The 20684-nt window shown below is 51.7% G+C and overlaps 10 protein-coding genes across 11 annotated transcripts; 3 read left to right on the top strand and 7 right to left on the bottom strand.

Moving 5' to 3' along the window:
• Nucleotides 1-350: 350 nt before the first annotated feature.
• Nucleotides 351-5633, bottom strand: PV05_11995. Of its 2 annotated transcripts, XM_013455535.1 has the most exons (2): nt 5385-5633; nt 351-5327 (listed from the first exon to the last, which is right to left on the bottom strand). In XM_013455535.1, exons 1-2 carry the CDS (start codon nt 5434-5436, stop codon nt 577-579), a joined length of 4803 nt encoding a protein of 1600 aa, XP_013310989.1. In that variant the 5' UTR covers nt 5437-5633; the 3' UTR covers nt 351-576. The 2 variants fall into 2 exon arrangements, with proteins under 2 accessions (XP_013310989.1, XP_013310990.1); XM_013455536.1 differs by having other exon boundaries at nt 351-5633.
• Nucleotides 5634-5742: 109 nt separating this feature from the next.
• Nucleotides 5743-6662, top strand: PV05_11994 (uncharacterized protein). Its single transcript, XM_013455534.1, has 3 exons — nt 5743-6086; nt 6138-6449; nt 6501-6662. Exons 1-3 carry the CDS (start codon nt 5904-5906, stop codon nt 6534-6536), a joined length of 531 nt encoding a protein of 176 aa, XP_013310988.1. The 5' UTR covers nt 5743-5903; the 3' UTR covers nt 6537-6662.
• Nucleotides 6663-6690: 28 nt separating this feature from the next.
• Nucleotides 6691-7734, bottom strand: PV05_11993 (uncharacterized protein; the record flags this gene model as incomplete). Its single annotated transcript, XM_013455533.1, has 1 exon — nt 6691-7734. The coding sequence occupies one exon, from the start codon at nt 7732-7734 to the stop codon at nt 6691-6693; it is 1044 nt and encodes a 347-aa protein (XP_013310987.1).
• A 561-nt stretch (nt 7735-8295) lies between these two features.
• Nucleotides 8296-9126, bottom strand: PV05_11992 (uncharacterized protein; the record flags this gene model as incomplete). The annotated part of the gene is made up of 1 exon (XM_013455532.1): nt 8296-9126. One exon carries the CDS (start codon nt 9124-9126, stop codon nt 8296-8298), a length of 831 nt encoding a protein of 276 aa, XP_013310986.1.
• Nucleotides 9127-9539: 413 nt separating this feature from the next.
• Nucleotides 9540-11529, bottom strand: PV05_11991 (uncharacterized protein). The gene is made up of 3 exons (XM_013455531.1): nt 10603-11529; nt 9899-10556; nt 9540-9835 (listed from the first exon to the last, which is right to left on the bottom strand). The coding sequence occupies exons 1-3, from the start codon at nt 11474-11476 to the stop codon at nt 9802-9804; spliced, it is 1566 nt and encodes a 521-aa protein (XP_013310985.1). The 5' UTR covers nt 11477-11529; the 3' UTR covers nt 9540-9801.
• A 502-nt stretch (nt 11530-12031) lies between these two features.
• PV05_11990 (uncharacterized protein) lies at nt 12032-13771 on the bottom strand. Its single transcript, XM_013455530.1, has 2 exons — nt 13532-13771; nt 12032-13340 (listed from the first exon to the last, which is right to left on the bottom strand). Exons 1-2 carry the CDS (start codon nt 13676-13678, stop codon nt 12210-12212), a joined length of 1278 nt encoding a protein of 425 aa, XP_013310984.1. The 5' UTR covers nt 13679-13771; the 3' UTR covers nt 12032-12209.
• A 203-nt stretch (nt 13772-13974) lies between these two features.
• On the top strand, nt 13975-15431 carry PV05_11989 (uncharacterized protein). The gene is made up of 2 exons (XM_013455529.1): nt 13975-14833; nt 14886-15431. The coding sequence occupies exons 1-2, from the start codon at nt 14104-14106 to the stop codon at nt 15248-15250; spliced, it is 1095 nt and encodes a 364-aa protein (XP_013310983.1). The 5' UTR covers nt 13975-14103; the 3' UTR covers nt 15251-15431.
• On the bottom strand, nt 15383-15880 carry PV05_11988 (uncharacterized protein; the record flags this gene model as incomplete). Its single annotated transcript, XM_013455528.1, has 3 exons — nt 15383-15529; nt 15591-15778; nt 15835-15880. 3 exons carry the CDS (start codon nt 15878-15880, stop codon nt 15383-15385), a joined length of 381 nt encoding a protein of 126 aa, XP_013310982.1.
• Nucleotides 15881-16334: 454 nt separating this feature from the next.
• PV05_11987 (uncharacterized protein) lies at nt 16335-17780 on the bottom strand (the record flags this gene model as incomplete). Its single annotated transcript, XM_013455527.1, has 1 exon — nt 16335-17780. One exon carries the CDS (start codon nt 17778-17780, stop codon nt 16335-16337), a length of 1446 nt encoding a protein of 481 aa, XP_013310981.1.
• Nucleotides 17781-18473: 693 nt separating this feature from the next.
• On the top strand, nt 18474-20672 carry PV05_11986 (uncharacterized protein). Its single transcript, XM_013455526.1, has 2 exons — nt 18474-18846; nt 19012-20672. Exons 1-2 carry the CDS (start codon nt 18704-18706, stop codon nt 20474-20476), a joined length of 1608 nt encoding a protein of 535 aa, XP_013310980.1. The 5' UTR covers nt 18474-18703; the 3' UTR covers nt 20477-20672.
• The last annotated feature ends 12 nt before the right edge of the window (nt 20673-20684 follow it).

Below are 20684 nucleotides of genomic sequence, written 5' to 3'. Positions count from 1 at the left end.
GACTGAATGGTTGGAATGATGGGAGTGATAAGGGAGTAACGAGCCGCCGTACTTACGGTCTTATGGGGTAAATCGTGTAATATAGCGCTAGCGCGTCATTCGACTACAAACAGCAGCGAGGACAATTTGTGTGGTAAGCGGGCCTCCTGTTTAAAGCGGCAATGGAGGTACTCCCGCCCCAGGTACCCGTCAAGGCCGTCCAGGTACCCAACTGCTGCTTCGCCGATCCAAGCTGCAGCTGTTTTGCACTCTGGTTAAGCGAGCTTCATTACACGTTTTGCCCAAGAGGCTACAGTAGTCGGCTCGTCAAAGCGGCATATCGCGTCGAACAAGAATTCTAGAAGGTTGTGGTTGATTCATCTTATCTTCTTTATATTCTTGTACACACTGGTCTAGTCAGACCAACTCTCTCTCTGGTGCGGTCTTCCAAGTTTTCGACTGCCACGCTTTCTGTGCCATGGTCCAAGCCTAACTTGGTGATGCTATTTTTACAGGTACCAAAATACATACTCCGAAACAGGAGCTAAAAGGTGATAAAAGTCCCTCCATCATCGCAAGGCGGACCCTGCATGCCATTTACCTTGCTCTCCTGACTCGATGCTCATCACGTCGTTTTCCTTTTTTCCGTCTCTCTTTTCCAGGCCCGAGTGGGACGTCTTTCATCAACCACGACTGCAGCTTGACCATGTATTCGTCAATGTCATGGAACGCGTCAGCGTCCTTCTGTGTCTCCGCTAATGCCGTCTCGGTCGCAGCAAACGGACCAGGTGTCTGGGCCTCATTCGTCCTCGGAGTCGCCGAGGCTGTTTTGTCCTCAAAATCACCATCATCGGCATGTTGGACTTCTCGGACGGCGACCTTGGCGGCGGCATGATCTTCCTGATCTTCTGCCTGTTCCAAGACGGCAATGTTCGTCTTGTCATTCCCAAGTACTCTATCCATCGCAAGTCCAGCCGCGTCGTCTTCGCCAGCATCCTCAAGCATATCCCGGTAATTGAGCTTGTTCATGTAATCCGTCGTGAAGTCACCTTCCTGGATCACAACATCGTCCAGCATCTGCTTCTGACTGGCTTTTCGGAGAATGTTCGATTCGATCGTATGCTCAGACACGAACCGATAGATATGGACGTCGCGTGTCTGTCCGATACGATGCGCCCGGTCCGTGCATTGTCTGTCCATCGCAGGATTCCAATCGAGGTCGTAGAAGATGACTGTGTCTGCTCCTGTCAAGTTGATACCCAAGCCACCGGATCGTGATGAGAGGATGAAGGCCAAGATGCGAGGATCGTTGTTGAATCGATCCGTCAGAATTTGTCGCTGCTCGATTTTGGTCGCACCATCCAGTCGGAGGTATCGATGTCCATGAATGTTCAGGAACTGCTCCAAAATGTCCAGAACTTTGGTCATTTGAGTGAATATAAGTGCTCGATGACCTCCAGCTTGTAGTCGGCGCAGTAACTTGTCCAATCGTTGTAACTTGCCACAATCATACTGCAGTAGTCGTTTGTCGGGGAAAGCTATGGATAGCTTCATCCTGGCTTGGTGGAAGGGATCGCGTCGCCATGTTGACGGATCTGCTCTGATCGCGATAGCGCCAGCTTCGGTCACGGCACTCATGTTCAGATCTGTAGCAACCACAGCGGGAGTGACACAGGCAAATTGTTCGACGAAAGGTTCCATCTGTGCTGACCTTGACTCAATCGATTGCACGAAATCAAATGACTCCACCGGCATCTGCTTATCCCACCTCTTACTCATGACTTTGAGAGGAGAAATCCTAGACAGCAAAGCATTGGTTGTGTTGACAGTCAACCGTTCAATCAAGCCCTGGCCATACACTGGATGCTCATGATGACGGTATGCTTCGTAATAAATCGTCCGATCAAGCTCTTGAATTCTTGCCTTCCTTCCCACGTTCTCCAATGAGCCAAGAACTCCAGCACGGGTTTCGCCATGCCATCTGGAATCCTGAGAAGTCCTTCGATATTGCGACTCTCGCAATGCCTTCAGAAGGTGAGATGCGTGGCGTCCAGCAGTTTGCATGACTTCTAGCATGGACATGTTCTCGTTGGATATCGGGGCCAGCCGCAAGAAATCGAGATCTAGATCGTTTGAAGCATCCTGTACCAGCTTCCGACGTACAAGAAGATCTTTGATCTCGAAGTTGGCTGCAGCGGATCGTGACATTGCGAATGAGGTGGTGATGGGTCGTGTCTCGAAGAGGTCTGGGTGGTTGCAGACTTTTCGAAGCTGCATCAGCGCGTTGATGATGGACAGATAATTACCAGAGGCTAGGGTCTCTTTTGTCTGCGCTCTCGACATGAAGCCATCGTACAATTGCCGCTGGCGTTTGGATAAACGGCACAGCTCGACGTGTTCGTACTTGGCCGGCATCTGCTTCTCGACATCGGCCTTGAGTCTTCGAAGAAGGAACGGCCGAATGACTTTGTGTAACTTTGCAACCTGTTCTCTGTCTTCTTCATCGAGCACCTGGCGGCCATGCTCCAGAATCGACTCCACAGGCCTCTTGAACCATTCAGACCACTCTTTGAGTCCGGCAAATGCGTCATCCTCGCCCTGGTTTTCCTGTCCATAATGGAGGAAAAACAACAACGACCACAGTTCCGTCAGGTTGTTCTGAAGAGGGGTTCCTGTTAGCAGAAGTCGAGCCCTCGTGTTGAAAGTCATCATCGTCTGCCATCTTTCGGATCGGAAGTTCTTGATGTTGTGGGCTTCATCCAGGATCATGTAATGCCACCTTCTCCTCTTGAAGGAGTTGGCGTCCTGCAGGACAAGCTGGTAAGAAGTGATACAGACGTTGAAACTATCATCAGCCAGCCAGCCTCTTCTCTTCTGTTTTCTTTCCTCGAGATTGCCGTAGTATGTGAGAATTTTGAAGCCAGGTAGAAACTTCTTGAACTCCATCTCCCAATTGAGAATGACGCTGGTGGGCACAACAATGAGATGTGGACCCCAAACTTCATAGACCTCAGCGAGATGTGCTAGTAATGCAATGCTCTGGATAGTCTTGCCAAGCCCCATTTCATCGGCTAGTATACCACTTCTCCCATGTGCATACAAATCTGCTAGCCAGTCAAGACCTTCATGTTGATACTCCCGAAGAGTACCACGCAGCAAGCTGGGGACTGGTGTCTTGATCGATGGCTTTGTTTCGGAAGGCGTGGCAGGTATGACTGCAGTTTCAGCAGATGCATCGATAGATGATACAGACTCTGGTTCTGATACTTTGGTAGCGGTTGTATGTGGTGAAGTGTGTGCGCTGGGCTCCTGGCTTACTGAGTCTTCGTCATCCGTCCGGGACATAGGTGCAGTAAGGGATGCATCGGGTTGTGGACTCTCAAGCTGTTCGCTGGCATGACCCGCTCCAGTCTCATCTTTCCCAGCCTCGGCTTGCCGTGACTCCTGCAACTGCGAGTGGGTTTCCCCATCCTGCATCTCATGGTCTTCCAGCTCTTCGCCTGAAGGAGAAAGAATTGGCTTCGCGTCTTCCTCGACAGGCTCACCATCCTCAGACTGTGGCGCCATGCCGGCGATTTCCTTTTTCGTAAACAATGACAAGAGGCCACCTCGCACATCTTCCTCGCTGCCTTCGCCGGCATTATCATCGTCTTCTTCTTCCGCATCCGACCCGTCGGTATTAAACTCGCTATCCATCTCCGTTTCAGGATCTGAATCTTCTTCGGACTGCTCCAGATTTGTCTCGTCATCACCTTCAGTAAAGGGACCTTCATCGACGGACACATCTGGCAGACTCTCGTATTTGCGCTTCAGTTCTTCGACCGACATTTCTGCATCAACATCCCCGGTTTCGGGTTCCGAATCCGCATCTGTCTCGCTCTCTGACATTTGCTCGCTGTCCTCAGACTCGCTTTCGGTCAAGTCATTGGTGGAAACATCTGTCTCGCTATCGATGAGAGACTGTTCCTGATCGGCCGCTCGACTCAACATTTGATCGGTGCGATCCAGCACTCGTGCAAGGTGACCTTTCATCTGGGCTTGCTGCTCTTCTTCGTATTGTTTCTGGCGCAGGAGGTCGACCTCGGCCCTCACTGCTGCCCATAGCTTATCGAAATCTTTGACAACAGCGCGATAAGAAGCAATAGCAGCCGCCCGCTTCTCCTGCTCTATCTCTTGCGGGCTCTTGACCTTGTCTCGCTTTTGCTTTTCCTCCACGTACTTCTTAGCCTCGTGAGCCAATACCTGTGCCATTCGCCTATGGTCCTGCGTTTCCTTTCTGAGAAGAAACCTAAAACGAGATACATGAGCCAGGAGATGATCAAAGTGGGCATATTGTCGTTTTGGCTCATCTTGTCTGTCCGGCAATGTGTCGGTAAGATGCTTGTCAAAGACCTTTCCACTCTTTAGCGCCTTATAGAGTCTGTTCCTGACAGCGGCCTCTTTTTTGATCAGTTGCGGACTCAAAATGTCCTCACCAGCCCTTGGCTCCAACTCGTCCCGCTCTAAGAACTCTTCGAATGATGAATATTTCTTCGGCGGCGGGATATTTGAAGGTGTTGAAACAGTTGGGTCTGGTAGCCGGACGCGAAAAGTCACTTTCTTAAAGGTGAGAGGGACATCCGGGGCCGCCATTGTGGATTCGGTAGACATGACCGAGGCATCATCGTCCTCTCTTTCCAGCGCGCCATTCGTGTAGGGTTCCGACTCGTCTTCCACTTCGTTGAAGACGGGCGAGTATTGTCGATTGCGGCGAGAAGACTTCGACGGAGGTGCAGTCGATGATTTGAGGCGATCTCGCAGTTTCTTAAGCTCCTCGATCTTGGCCTTCATGTCTTCGATTTCTTTGCTTCGTGGTTTCTCCGCTGAACGATGTTGTCTCTGAACACTCCCAGACTTGGTAGGCTTATGAGGCCCCACTTCACGCTTAATGGAAGGCGACCTGTCAGATCCATGACTCTTGCGAGGACGCCCAGGACCGCGCTTAGCGGGGGGCGTCGGCTCAAGAATTTCGACCTTTGGCTTTCGAGCCGAGACATTGTAGACAGGCTTTGCATGGTTTTCGCGTTCGGCCTTCACCTTATCGAACGCGGCGCGTGTGTGCCGCTTGTTCGACTGCGGCTGCAACTCGAGGGGCACGACATTGGTTCTACCTGACTTCCTTCGACCGCCGTCGACGAATGATGTCGGACCTTCTGCAGCGACGCGTTTCCACGGAGGCGACACGAGTCTTGGAGATGATTTGTGTTCTGCAGTCTTCCGTCTCTTAGATGGGGGTCCGTCATTGTCATCAGGCTCGATCGAAGGATCTTGGTGGCGAGGAGGGGATGAGGTTTTGCTATCACGAACGTCTGAGTCGCCATTAGCCGAAGTTGTTGTTGGTGTCCAAGGAGATCGATGAAACGTGCCTTGATCCTGGTTGTTGGGATGAAAGTCGCCGGTCGGAGGAGAGTCCGGCATTTGCGCCTACTGGCATTGCAAAATTGATCCTCACAACAATAGCAAAAAAGCGACCAGCATACTCCACGAGTAGGAAGATAGAATAGCCCTTTTGCCCGTCGAAATGTTCGAGGAATCGAGTCGAGTCTGCCTACGAAGTTTGAAGCGGACTGCACGCAAGATGACTTGTTGACGGCAAGGTGAAGTTAGGCTGTGGTCGAAATGGTAGGTGGCAGAAGAATATGGTGAAGTTGCGCTTGGGAGAGTCATTCTCTACCCTACCACCCGAGCGCACGCAGCACCCTACCAAGCTCGGTGGTGAGTATTATTCACTCCACCAACGCCAATCAATGCCCAGCACCCGCTCATCCTCAATCATCAACGTCAACCTCGCATTGCACCTCTCAACGGCACTACATGATCTGACATAGACTGCGACACCTGCTACTGGCTCTTTGGAGCCTTTCGCCCCAGAAATCACCCTCGAAATGTTCTCTCGACGAGCCCTGACCCTGGCTACCAGGTCGACCCGGGCCTTTGCCAGACCTCAACCACGCATTCCTAGAGCTCCGTTCTCAGTCGCAGCGAGTCAAAGAGCAGATATTCCGCGCAATGTCATAGGGGACTTCCCTTCCGACAAGGCCGTTGGGGAAATTGATGATCCAGAGATGGTAGTTACGGTGCGCAGCCAAGTTCAAGAGACAAGCTGATGAGACATACAGAACGGTGGTTATATAAATCCTCCTCGGATCAAGAGACAACATCGAGATCCTTACGCCGACTGGGACGACAAGCAAGAACGACGAAATTTTGGCGAGCCCGTGCATGAAGACAACGAAGTCCTGGGCGTCTTTGCTCTGGAAGACTACACACACATGACAACAGGTCGAGGTTTATTGATGTGGGGGTTCTTCATTTCATGTGTCCTCAGCGTGAGCTATTTGGTGACAATGACATATCCTGGCAAACCGAGTACGCCTATGGAATTTCAAGGTGGTCTGGACAAAGAACTGGGAGGTGCAGGGGCTGTTAGGGTAAGATACCAGGCGTGATTGACTTCAGACAAAGTACTGACCGCTTTGTAGGCTTTCCAGGCTGGTGATGAAATTGAAGATGTGTAAACGTTGCCATCGAGCTTGTACATATTCCACGGATTAAGACAAACAAAGCATACATCCACCAACCGTGCACATCAAAAGCTTGCATCTCATGTTTCGTTACATGGGTACAGTCGCTGGAGTTTATGCAAAAAGCGATCAGAAGCTCTGCATCGCCTCAAGGTACTGAATGCTGACCTCTCGGTGGATAGTAACCAGCACCAAACTCCAGCGCAGCACCATCGAAATGGTCATCGAGCACTTTATTCCAGCTCGCAGCAAGCCAGCTCTTCGAGTATACCGAAACTTCCAACTTCGCCCTTAGACTCTGTCCGAGAAAGTTCTCCCGATGACCGTCTGAAAACGGCGCGCTCAAACCAAAGAATGTATCCCAATCCTCGCGCTCTACGTAGGCGTGGACCTCGATCCTTTTGCGAAAGTCCTGCACAGACAATCTAAACGACCTCGACGCCCAAGCCACATCCACGCTCATAAACGGCGACATGCCTAGCACCTTGACGGCGAATGGAGGTCGAACGTCAATCTCAAGATCAGCATCCCTATTCCTGTATCCCAGCAGGTAGGCTTCCATGCCCAAAATCTGCCCACCAGCACAATTGAACCCACGCCCTTCCTCTGCCGAGTATGCTTGTATCCAGATATGCGCGCTAGGAAAGCTATTCGCCCAGTTTTTCTCCTGATGTACCGTCGCCACGCCATGTCCGTCCCGTGGATCCATGACTCCGGGCTCTGGAATGCTCAGAGCAAAATCACACCTCGACGCCAGCGAATGGACGTGCCAATGCAGTGGCAAGGGCAAATACACGAGCCATGACTCGGGTGTCTCCGTGTCATCGTGTCTCGACCAAGGCGTTCTCGTCGTAGTCGTTGCATGAAACGTGAACTCCGGACACGAAAAGTCGTAGGTTGTCGTAGAATCGGGATTGACATGGACACTCCCAATGCCCGGGACATCGAGCACAAAACTATCACGGTTGCTGCTCGCTTCGAAACTCAAGCCGCCTTTCTCGGGAAATAGTTCTCGCTGGTAGATCCTCTGGTCTTGCTTGGCCGGCACATATGTGAACGAGACCATATGCGGGCGCGTGTTGGCTTTGTGAACCGAACAGACAATTAGACATAGCGACGAGCCGGAGGGGAGGATGAATTTGGAGTAGTAGCCTTCAAATGTTGCGTTGGAATGTGGTGCGAAGTGGTCCATCTTGATTTAACCTGGTAGCTTTTTGGTATGAGCCGTCGAGGCTGGGCGCAGAAGCTAGGGCTGCTTGTCGAATACACCAGCAGTAAGTGACAGACTCTCACAGACGCTGCAGACTCTTACAGACGAGTTCTTTCCTCACCTTCTTGGTCTCAGCATATTCCTGGTCTACGACAACATGAGGGCGACTGAGAGCTTTCGGACTGTAAACATTTCTACGTCATCACTTTTCTGACTGATGCCATCGCGAGGCAGTCACAAGAGTATGTCTGTGTATAGATGTACAGTCTTCATGTATGCTATGCTTTCCCTCAAAAACGAATAGAAAGTAGTCGAGTTGCGCTATGCCCCCCCCTTCAGCAAGCAACGAGGCTTCTCAGGGCAAGCTGTGTAAACGACCTAAAACCTTTCCTATCCAGCACAACCTTATGAACGCATCGGGATATCGAAGAAACCAACCTCCCAAGAATCGATACCGCCAGTCGCTATACGTATAAATCCTTGTATTGACCCATGCTCATGTGGTCACTATACCGTCCAAACGGCCATTCGAACTTGTCAAGCTTAGGCAGCCATCCACATACCCAACACCACCGTGGCGATCATGACCCAATAACCACCCATTTCCATCGCGACTCTCATGCCCGCGCTGATCTGGGACTCGTTGCTTGGATCCGTGCCACCACTGGCCGTAGTGCCGTTCGCCAACGACCCATTGATATAAGTCGCTGCACTGCCGTTGCCGTAGTCCACAGTGCGCACAGTACTCGTGTTCACCGGCGCGCCACCAGTGCCATTCGTCACGACCTGATTCAAGAAGGTACTGTTGTCCGTCGGATCGCAGCCGCACACCTGGTACCGCTGACACACGCACGTCACATTGCTCGTGGTGTTGCGCCCGTCGTGGTAGTAATGGTACCCTATGCCGTATGGGTATGCGTAGACGCTGCTGTACAACCAGAGTCCCGGGAAAATTGCGAGCGCCGTGATCGGCAATGCGAACGGCGCAATACCTCTCGTCGGAGAGCGTGCGCCAGCGGTATATGGCACGACGGCACCACCGGCGTATCTGTTCCCGTACGTCTTCGGAGAGCCCGAGCCATCGCGCGTACGCCCGCCCGTGTTCGAGCTCGGGCTAAATGAATATGAGGATGCTGGCCGGCTGCCTGATGAACCGGACCCTCCTGAGCCTGTTCGACCGCCACCGGAGCTGCTGCCCCCTCCACCGCCTCCACCTCCTTTACCGCCGCCGCCACCTTTGCGCTTTTCTAGCGCATTGTAGGATTCGAGGGGTGATGAGCCGCGGACAGAGATGTCGCTGAACTCAGAGGAGGGTGGCGCTGCTGCCACAAAGGAGATGAGGTAGACGAGCGCTGTGAGCTGGAGGAATTTCATTGTTGCGCCGGTCGCAGGAGTAGTAATGCTACACTAAGCGCACTCACTACCTGAAGGTGTACTGTGTATCGCTGTGGGAGGCGCACGGAGGCGGTAGATGCAGGAAGCGAGAACGGCTTGTTTATAATGATGGCTAACCTGCTGAACGATCCATCTGCCGAATGTATGATGTGAGCGATGACTGGTCAGTGGTTATTCATCCCGAGACCGAACCTGAAACGACGAATGCTCAAACAAACTCGAATGCCTTGCCATGCGCTAATCAACAAACGGGGGATGGAATGTGAGAGTCCAACAAAGACTCAGCCTTCGGAATATAGACGTCATTGGAAAAAACCGCTTTACTGCGCAGTGATTGACATCACCAACTGGGTGCCGACCACACAATGATCGAATCAGCCAAGGCAAATCCAATGGTCTACCACAGTAATGATCATGACTGATGCCGAATATCCATGTTTCGCCATACGCAGTACTCGTACGGATACGCCCCCTGCAGCAATGCTGACATTTTCTACGCATGCCCAGACGGAGCCAATGGACTATACAGAGCTTATACACAAACAAGGCGTGGTGCCTCTAGCACAGCCACAACCACAGCCTACCACCCCTGCAAGGTTTGGCATTGTTTGTAAATTTTACGAGTACGAAGCACTGGTAGATATGTTCCGCACTCTATTCAATGGATCCTCGCGTCGTGGCTTCATACCTGTAATATTTTGTTAGCAATCACGATCCAGCCAGGCGGATCACCTCAACATCAAGCACATACCTCTTTCCTCGGAATGCCCAGATGCCCCAGTTGCCGCAGCTGATATCCTGCGGATCAAGGTCGTTCAGGTCCCATCTCAATGACCGGAAGTGATTCTCCCCAGGCTCCATAAGCAAGTCTACCTCGCCAGCACACTTTTCCATAACCCATTGCCAGTCTCGGTTCATGTCCCACTCCGTGTAGCCGGTGCAGATGATCGGACATTTCGTCTCCAGTAACTGGGGCAAGGTCTTTTCCCATTCGTGGGCAGATGCTGGATGCCCAAGTCCGGGATGGTACAGCATAAAGCAGTCAAAGTATGGGTCGTACGGGTAGAAAAGATTAGCTTCGTGGAGTGTGTCGAAATATTCCACATATGTAGAGATCTTCATCTTGGGCGAAATTCGATCTTCGACAATTGCACCGAATGGGTTTGTCGGCGTTCTTTCTGGAAGTGGAAACTCGGCGTCTCGGTTGGCCATCGACTCTGGTCCGATGAAAATGAGGTGGATGAGCGCTTGAGGAAATAGGTATGAGAGCTGGGTCCAGATTTCGCGCGGTAGCGAAGACTCAGCTCGAGCACCAAGGATAAATAGCCGGACGGGAGGACTGGACAATCTTAAGCCCTTGATACCTAGACCTGCACCAGTTTTCGGCGGATGAAGTGTGTAACGTAGAGCTACTAGAGTAAGTAACGGATCCTGCATAACAAGTGCTGAACTTACCAGTTAAACTCTTTAATCCCTCCGTTGTGAGTCTACCTCCAGCTCGGATGCTGTATGGGCTCAGTTCGTGAAGCACACTCGCAAGTGACAGTGGATATGTCAGTAGTCTGGTGGCCTGCCGCATACTCCTGTCTTCGTTGATGGCCTCATGTTGTCGTGTATAGAGATACGTGTCCCAATTCGTCATGTTGACCAAGATCTCATCAATCTGAGGCCCCGGGTATTCGAACTCTGGAAACCACCGACCAGACCGCAGATCATGGTCATCTTCATTGATTTGCCTGAGAGTATCGCAGATTTCGAGATGGGCTTCAAAATCATCTGCCCAATGCTCTTCGCAGCAGTAGACAGGTATGCCACAGTCCGGACACTCGTACTCGACATGAGCTGGTGGTTGTAAACTGACTCCTTTCACTTTTCTAGCTTCTGGATCGTGCGGAGAGATGGGTACTCGGGTTTGCTGGTGCGCCGGATGAGGGCATAGAGCGTGTTGCTTCATGAACCGAGCTCTCTGTCGGATCTCAGGAATAGGCGACTGAGTGAATGGATGAAATAGCTGGTCTGGCTGGAGCAAAACTCGCCCGTGGGCGCGCCATTCGCCATAGTCGGTCGGTGGGATGTTGTGACGTTCAAAGTTATCCTCCTCTTGAGCAGGTGCTACAGCTGAAGATGCCGCCCGAATCGATTGTCGAGAGTTCCGTGATTGAAGTGCATTCGTGGTAAGGCTAGCTTTAGGAGGAGGGTTGTAGAATGCGGAGCTCGAGGCAAAGTTGCGGCGGCCGGATATCTGTCGTGCAATATTGGCGTTCGGACGACATCGTCCCACGCCTGACAGTGCCCTCGCACATCTCAGACAGGTGAAAAGCCCTTCCATGAGCTGGTGAGTTGGACAACTTGTGGAAGTTAGTATCGTCTATGCGGGTCTGGGTCGACTGCGAAAGAAGTCAATGATCAGGCCATCGAAATCATGTTGTCTCACTGCTTCGCCGAAGGAGATCGCTACGGTCAAGGGTTGGATGCAGCGACGTCAAAAAGAAAATATATTGAATTTTTTGAAACTCTTGACTTCCCTTCACATTCCCAAGTATTGTCCACATCGTTCGATAACAACAGAGATCTTGCAGATCTTGACATGCACTCCCTGACTACTCTTCAAATGTATATATAACCCTGTCGTCCTACTGCTGGGCGATTTTCGGATGAAACGCAACTTTCACTTTCCGGCTGCTTGACTCTTCCCACAAGCTCTTCGATTTCGATCGAAGTCACGGCTTACAACACTCGCGTCATGCGAGTTTGTAGGCTAGAGCTGGTGGCTTTTTCACACTCGTTGCAAGAACAATCACGGACCTTCATAGTTCATCCTCGATCCTGGCCCAAAGCCATTGTGGACAGGTTGACTCCTAGCGTGCCAACATTTTACGAACATTGTATAACTACTGAAAACCGGCTCTTGAGAATGAACAGTGAATAAACAGTGATGGTACAGTCTGGCGTTCGAAGTGCCAGTATATATTGGTATTGGTCCCAGATCATCGTATCGTCGTAAACATCATCATCTCGCTCTGAACACTATAGATACAAAAAAGAAGTACATGAACAATCCTCTAGCGAGCTGGACTCGCTCCTGTCATGGTTGCACCAAGATTGGTCTTCTGCAGTAGGTCGGCGACCTGATCAGCTGAATACCCAAAGAACACAGGTCCGTTAAATATTATCTGCGTTCGTGACTCCGTACTGTTCGGGGAAACAGGCTCGTCGTGTATGGGTGTCTTCTGAAGTCGAGGTCGACTTGCCTGACCATGGTCCACTGGACATCGGGCAGGTTTTGTGTCTGGCGACGCTCGAGAATTTTCCGATTTGATCTGCAAGTGACCGACACCATCCTCCGATTGCAAAGCGCTTGGGGGAACCTCCTTGTCAGCTGGAACGGAAATCCCCCAAGGGCGACTAGGAGATTCTCCTACTCGGACTTCTCGGAGAGGCCGTTCGAAACGTGAAACACGAGGCTGTTCGTCAGAAGTCGGGATATCCTGGACAGCGGGTGCTGCTTCGCTGCTCACGTTTTCTGCCCACTTCTCAACACCGTGAATCGCACTTTTGTCTCGCTCTTCGATTCGATCTCTTTCCGGTAGATAGGCCTTGTGCTTGACTCCAAGCCCTTGTATCATATTTACGAGACTGCCGTACTTCGCGTCGAGTTGGCGAGCACTGGCATCATTCTGCTGGTATCTCCTGACACAGATTTCGTGGCTGCGCGGAATTTCATGTTTGTGATTTTCGAAATACTTTGCAACTTCTTCCGGAGAATGCTGATCCAGAAAGCGAATGGGACAATGACCTGGTCTTTGATCATTAGGTGACCTGACGGAGATCTTATCCTGGTGAAATTCTGCTGCGATGGGATCTTCCTCGACGTCCAGGCCCTGTGTGAGCCCGTTCGACATCTTGGCGAACGGACATCCTAGGGTGCCTTGTACGCCTGGAGTTGTAAAATCTCGTTCCAGGTTCTCTGGTTCGCCAGTGTGGTGTGCGACTGGGCATTTCGCCCCATTGGTCTTCGCCATTTCCATGCTCAACGCTCTGTAGGACTGTATCGCTCGCTGAGCCTTGAGGATTTGCGAGGATGTCTCGGGATGGCGGGTAATGGTAAGAGGCGGACGAATCTGTTTCACGATCCGGCTTGGAGAAACAGAAGCTGCAGAAGAACTGCTGCCAGCAGCTAGAAGGTGCTCATACTGTGAGAAATTGTCAGTCCAAACCCTCACCATTTGAGAGGAGAAGAGGTTGTGTAAAGAATGTGATTCAGGTAATACATGCAAAAGTCGCTCATCGCTACATGAAGCAGCTCTGGATCTAGAGCTAATTTGAAAAGGTCTCATCATAATATAAACCGATATGTGTGGGCAGAACAACTCTCATCACTCACCTCATTTGCGGCGAATTCGATTTTCTCCCTCAAGGCCTTCTCACTGTCGAATTGGATGCGCACAATCGACCGAAGTTCTTCAAACCCGGAGATCAGAGACTCGACAAGATGCGGCAGCCGGTCTTCAGAGTCAGGGGACGCGACCATTGGAATTAAGAGGGCTTGAGTACCGCGTGGGTAAGACTTGCTCAAGATAAGGCAGCAGGCAAAGAAGCGCGGATGGAAAATGGCAGAGGCCACCCACGGCCAAGAATGAAAGTCGCAGGCCACCCACGGCCACCTTAATGAGGCGCAGTTGTGCCGACGATCGGAAGCTAAATGGAATCTTTTCCGATCGCTCGACGCTCTCACAGCTTCCAAAACCACGTGACTGACTAAGCCGTTCAGAGATCCAGGCCGACCTCTCCAGGTTAACCGAGGCATCTTCTCCGTCCGCTTATTGTCCCGCCAATGGACTGGTCAACTCCACGGCAAGCATTGTGATATTATGGTATGAGTGAAGATAGATTCCTGCAATGATTGCGCTTTCTCCTCGAACCCCGTCCTGATATCCTCCTGCACCTTCGCCCAACATGAAAGCCATACAAGTCACTAAATATGTGTCCGGACCTCAAGAGCTGTCTGTGACCACGTTACCTACCCCAACTCCCGATCCAACGAAATACCTGATCAAGATCCATGCCTGCGGGACGAATTTCTTTGACCTCCTCCAGATCCAGGGCAAATATCAACATCAGCCGCCCTTGCCATGGATCTCGGGTATGGAATTTGCCGGTGTCGTCATTGCCACGCCCACATCGACCCAGGGGACTTCGGGCGCTGTTGCGAGCAGCCTAGACGGGACCGTGAACACAAGGAGAGACCACTTGTTCAAGGTCGGTGACAGAGTGTTTGGCGGATTCCATGGAGCATATGCAACACATATTTCAGTGCCTGAATCAAACCTGTTTCCTATACCTGAAGGTTGGAGTTTTGCAGATGCGTCCGGCATCTACGTGACCACTCCGACCGCATATGGTGCATTGGTAACAAGAGCAAAGACACAACCAGGCGAGTGGGTTCTCGTACATGCCGGGGCTGGTGGTGTTGGTCTGTCTGCCGTTCAGATCGCAAAAGCACTGGGAGCTACGGTTATCGCGACGGCAAGCACAGACCGAAAGAGGCAGGTTTGTCTGGATTTTGGTGCGGACTATGTGGTCGACTATCGTGATAAGGCCTGGCCACAAAAGGTAATTGAGCTTTGTGCAAAACATCGAACAGGCAACGGCAAGGCCGGTGTGGACGTGGTGTATGATCCAGTTGGTGAGTTGACATGAACTGATGCCGGTTTTAGCCGAGACTGATTTCTTGCTAGGCATGATTGACCCGTCGATGAAGTGTATAGCGTGGAATGGGCGGCTACTCGTCATTGGCTTTGCCGGCGGCAACATTGAGAAAGTCGCCCTCAACCGAGTTCTACTAAAGAATATCAGCATTGTCGGTCTGCATTGGGGCATGTATAGCACGAAGGAACCGGAGACCATGCACACAGTGTGGCAAGGCATCTTCGACATGATCAAGGCTGGTAAGCTGAAGGGTATCACATATACAGACAAGCACTACAAGGGCCTGGAAAGCGTTCCTCAAGCATTGATCGCGCTTGGTGCACGCGACACTTGGGGCAAGGTAGTCGTTGAACTCGGAGAGCATGAAGGCGAAGAAGGAAAGAGTAAGCTGTGAAGCTCGATGATCGCGTATAACTGCAAAAGATCGTTGCCGTGGGATCGAAGTTTTCTATCTCTGGGTAAAAGGCTCCCTCCTTCGTAGACTCCATAAAACTGCATTGATACTTTTTGTCTGTTGGGCAGGTGTTTACTGGACAGCAATGGCTTCAATCTCAACATCAACGCCCTTGGGAAGCTCTCGCACAGCGACACAAGTTCTGGCAGGCTTGTGGGTGAACCACTTCTCGTACTCGCCGTTCATCTCTGAAAAGTGCTTCATGTCCGACAAAAAGACCTGTCGGAAATCGTGAGTATTCAGTGCATGGATACATCCAGCCAGATGATATAAGACTTACTCCGACTTTGACGACTTTAGGAATGCCGCTTCCAGCTTCCGTTAGAATAGCTTTGAGGTTCTTGATGCACTGCTCGGTCTTCTCTGCGATGGAACCTTCCACCAGCTTGCCGGTGCTATCGGCAGGGATTTGTCCAGCGCAAAAGACTTGACCGGCGGCTTTGATGGCCTGGCTGTAAGGTCCAGCAGCTGTTCAGACGGGACAGTCAGCTCAGAAGCTCTCATGCCAGATTACACATGCTTACGAGGACAGGCGTCTTTGGTGAAGACAGGAGTCAACTGAGAGTCCATTCTGGCGGGGTAGGTGTGAAATAAACGAGGGGTTTGTTGAAGGACAACGGAGATAGGCTTGATATATCGTGGGAGTAGAGGACGACGAAGCAGAGTATTCCGAAAGGATATTGACATTCGGGAAAGAAGAAAGAAGTCCGTCACTTATGTGATGTTCCAGGGCGTGCGTTGTGGGTATCTGGAATTTCTTCGCAATGCACTCAATGGAACCACCAGACTTGTTGCCAAGCGTGAGGTCGGCTGCATTATGGTCGTTGACGGCGGTAAATTATTTTAGCTAAGACTCAGACTCTCAGACTCTCACCACGCAGATCTGGAGAGACAAGTCCATCTGGCTATCTACGCCGTTCGATGCGTTCAAAGGCTTTTTATTTGCCCCTTTGAGTCGCCGAAATGTTTGCCAGCTCCCATTGCTAGGTGCTGGCGGTTAGCACAGATCGTAGGGTTCGTGGTCTCACAAAGCTGGCTCCTGTTTCTTCGGTTCAATCAACGGGAGCAACTCGATGGTTGGCATCAGGATGATATCGCTCATGCACTCTCGAATGTACACGAAGCTATTCCAAGGATTGTCCCAGGTGTCAACCACGTACGCAGGAAGATCCAGAGACGTCCAACCAATAATCCCCTTGAGTCGTGCCTGCAATGCCAATATCGTCTTGCCAAATCGGCTCGGATCGGATCCGTCCATCTTGTACTTGTTGATCAAGAGGTCGAGGAGCATCGTCTGTTCGTCTGGCGTTGGCTTGTAGACCATGCCACCAGCTTTCGATGCTTTGAGAGGAGCGTCTTCCGGTGCATCGACTCCCGGAGCCACTACAGCAGTGACGAGATTGTACTTGGGGAACAGCGACGCCATTGCCTTCTGTACGCGAAAGTCTTGATCTGGTGTGGTTCCGCCGGCTTTGTCGGCGCCAAAGACATCACCACCCGTATCCACAATGAGTACAGTGTTTATAGGGTGCGCCGCTTGAGCGAGCACGGCTTGGAACTGATCCTTGAGCTCTGCCTTGTCACCTGCGGGAATATCAGAGGTTGACTCGCCTTGGTCAAGTACTATAAAAGTCTTCCCGTGGTACTGAAGCGGAATGGTTTCGAGGTCTCGTCCCTCTGCATATGTGTCAGTCTTGACTCGAAAAGTCCCAGGAACAGCTCGTCCATCTGCTCCGAGTGCCGGGCCATCATGTTGATACACTTCGCGCTTGATTCCTAGCTTGGAACCTTTCTTGCCCTGTGATCCAGTCGCCCAAGTACGAGTCGATACCAGAAGCTCCATCTGCTTGTTATGCCGTCGTAGTAGATGGCCGAGCAGGCTGGCGCTAATGATATCAGATCCTCCCCCACCTCCAACTCCAGCGTACTCGTGACTAGAGGACTTCTCTCCTGGTAGCAAACTGGAAAGTGACCGAACTCTAGGTAATTGACTGAAAGACATGAGCAGGACGGGCCTCCACACGGCTCTCATGGGGATGTCCTCATTTAAGGTGGGCTCGAGTATGACTTGGTCGTTGATAGCATTCCGTTGCTGGTCGAGGCGATCCGTTAGAGGTCGGAGATCTACGCAGGGGTTGTGTCTGAAACATTCGTGGTGAGGTCGTCCTCTTCGAGCCGCTGCAAGAGTCTTGCACAGAGCCACATGACACTCGTCGTAGACGCGGGCGAGGGTCAGAAAGCCGACTTCCAAGGGCAACAAGCCTAGAGTTTTCACCAGTGCTTCTTCGGAAAGCAGCTTGCACAGCGGCCGCTCTGATGTTGGGTGGACAGTGTTGATATATTGTCGTCGTAAGACCGTACAGACATTGCGAGATGCAGCGGTGTAGGCTTGCTGTACATCGTCGAGCTGGCGTTCGAAGCGGGCTGCAAGATTGCAGCACAGGGCATCCTCATCGGCAGGATCATGCATCGTTGTCGCGGCCCGAAGTAGTCCAGTCTGGCGACGACAGCTGGGAAAGATCTTTTGATATCTTTATCGAAAAGGCGACGACGATCTCTGGCCACTTTCAGTGCCGTCAAATGAGCGACTGGGGCGAATGTGAGGTCTTTCTGGAACGCATTCGGCTTCACAACCGAGTCACCCAGTGACACCCAAGCTGCCAATCCAACGCGGATGCGGTGCCAATCACATTTTGAAGGAGACTGTGGGTTTCTGTGGTGCCTTTCTCGATGACTGTTAGAAAGATGTTTGTGGGAGGATCTTTCTGAGGAACTTTGGTCAAACGGTTGACCCTTTGTTCACTGCCTCATCGCTAGCGCAGGAATGCTTGATGCAGGTGGCCGGGGTGGTGGGATGTCAGCGAGGTGATTCGATGACTGAAGGAAGAGACTCACTAACTTACAGTAGACCCATGCACGCCTATGATGAACCCCTGTGATCCCTCCTCAAGCCCCCCCCCCCCCATGCATTCATGACGCCCAGTGAGCCTCCAGTGGCCTCTGTCATCCGTCCGCTAATGCAACACGTTCCAGGTCACCACCAGTCACACAATCACCCAGTCACCCCAACTTCACAGCCACCACAAGGCCCATGCAACTCCATCCTCTTTGGAGGGAACTTTGGTTATATTCTGGATCCGTCCCTCATCTCAGCCCGGTTTCTAAGCAGTCATCTTATTGCTGCTTGTGAAATGACGCTGCTGGTGATGATTCCCCGGTCTCTGGGACTTTTGGTTCATCATCACTCACATATCTTATGATCGATCATCGATGAGATTCTGGGGTAGAAGACTTCAGAGCTTCGAGCGACCGCATATTTTGTTTTAATATACGGCTCCGCCCGCCCTGCAAGCTTGGAATCCTACCATTTTGCGCTCCACAGGGCACTTCACCATGGAACAAAAAGTCTCAAAGCTTACAATCAAAGAGGATTGGGAGAGATGGCGTCCAGTCTTTACACACCTGTACATCGATCAAGACCATACTTTGCCAGAGGTCATGAAGATTATGGAAAACGACTACAAAGTTTGTGCAAGGTAAGGCTATCGCAGTGAAGGTGACACTATCTTCCGGAGGCATATACCGGTCGTAATCGAGCATTGTTCGCGGCTCTAAAGTGTAACTGGGATGCTTCCGTCAGATAGTGCCGTTTCTTCTTCTCAACACCCACCACCCCAAACCTCAGCACTGACGATCTCTAGCTTGAAGAGATATAAAAACAAAATCAAGGAATGGGGCTTGCGCAAGTACCTCAAGGAAGATGAAGCCCAACAGATTGTCAACGGCGAGATATCTACCACTCGAGCGATCCGCACCGCTGGCGACCCTGAGCAGGCTCTGAAACGGGCCGCACGCTCTCTCAAGCGACGAAGAGCTCGCCGACGAAGTCGAGAAGCACATCAGACTTCAACCGAGGCGTCCGAGCCTTCGAGTCCACCACTTTTGATTTCCTCACCGGTCGAAATAAGCGACAGCATGACTCTCTGGAGCCCTTCTGCGGCAAGTGTACTGTCATCGCCCATTACCATCGAAAGCATTCGCCTATCCACCGGCACCACAGAACAATTCCTATTCAACCTCCGCGCTTGGACGCACGAAGCATGCTCCCGTGGTGTGTGGGACGTGCAACTATCTGCACAACATCAGAGCGGACGCCGAGCATCACGATTACTCTCCTCCTATCTCACCTCGGGCATCACCCTGTTCGAAAATGGCAAGCGGCACCTCGCCTTTGGTCACTGGGATCGTGCTTTTTCCGGCTTCCAAAGCCCCAACCTCTTCAAGTCGTGGTATCACGATATCCCCATGCGCCTACTCTTCGAAGTGGGACGCGTGGCCCACAGCGGACATCAAAACCTTGCAGCGATCCTACTTAAGAGCATCAGGAACTGGGCACTCACGTTTCTCGATGAAAGCGACTGTCGCCGCGCACTCTTTGCCACCTTTGGAGAACTCGAGGTCGGTCAGCTGCGGGATCTGTATGACCGCGCAGCCAAGTGCATGTTCAAGGGCCTCGAGTCTCGGGTGGACAAGCACAATCACTTGCTTTACGAAGTGCGCCTCAACAGAGCCCTGGACATGTTATGGTACGACGCCGACACCGACCTGTCCGAGTGGCTTCCCCAGATTGGCGAGGTCGACCAGGCTTGCGGTCCCAACAACTATTATTCCGTCTATTTCCTCCTGCTCGAAGCTTACCGGCTGGTAGCCCATGGCTCTCAATCCGACGTCGACGACATCTGTCAGCAAGTGGAGAAACGATTGAGAGAGCTGAAGGAAGCCCACGGCAACATCGACTCCTGGCGCGTGGGGCTAGGCTACCGTCGACTTGGCCGACAGCAGTTCATCAAAGGGCAATATGGAGATGCCCGTCGCAGTTACAACACTGCATTCAAATACGTCCGCAATGACCCACAGTTGTCGGACGCCGTGCTCATCGAGATTTGCCAGCGGCAAGTGAGCATGGCCAGCGCCATGCATGATGAAGTAGACGAAATACTCTGGCGCGGCATGTTGACACGGCTGGAACAGCAAACCAAGACACAAGGTGGGGGCGACGCCATACAGAGAGCGTCGACCTTCAGCCATAGCCCAGGCTATATTGAGCCCAATTCTGAGACGACTGTGCCACTCCCGGGAAGCCCGAAACGAGCGATGACTTTATGATATATGTGGGAAAGATCTTTACGATGGTCTGACAGCTTGAGACTGCTTGATGGCGATATGATGACTTATGATGTTAGCAGGGCGTTAAGGTGGTGGATAGCGATTATCAGCCCGAGCCTCAGTAGTGACTCGCTTTCTTCAGGTACGCTTGTAATTCGAACCAGGTCTTCCCCCTGGTATGAATAACATTCCACATCAGATCAATCTT

The sequence above is a fragment of the Exophiala xenobiotica genome (genome assembly GCF_000835505.1).
Source record: "Exophiala xenobiotica strain CBS 118157 unplaced genomic scaffold supercont1.7, whole genome shotgun sequence".
Lineage (NCBI taxonomy): Eukaryota > Fungi > Ascomycota > Eurotiomycetes > Chaetothyriales > Herpotrichiellaceae > Exophiala > Exophiala xenobiotica.
Note: the sequence above shows the minus strand (reverse complement) of the source record. Positions and strands in the feature narration are given on the sequence as shown.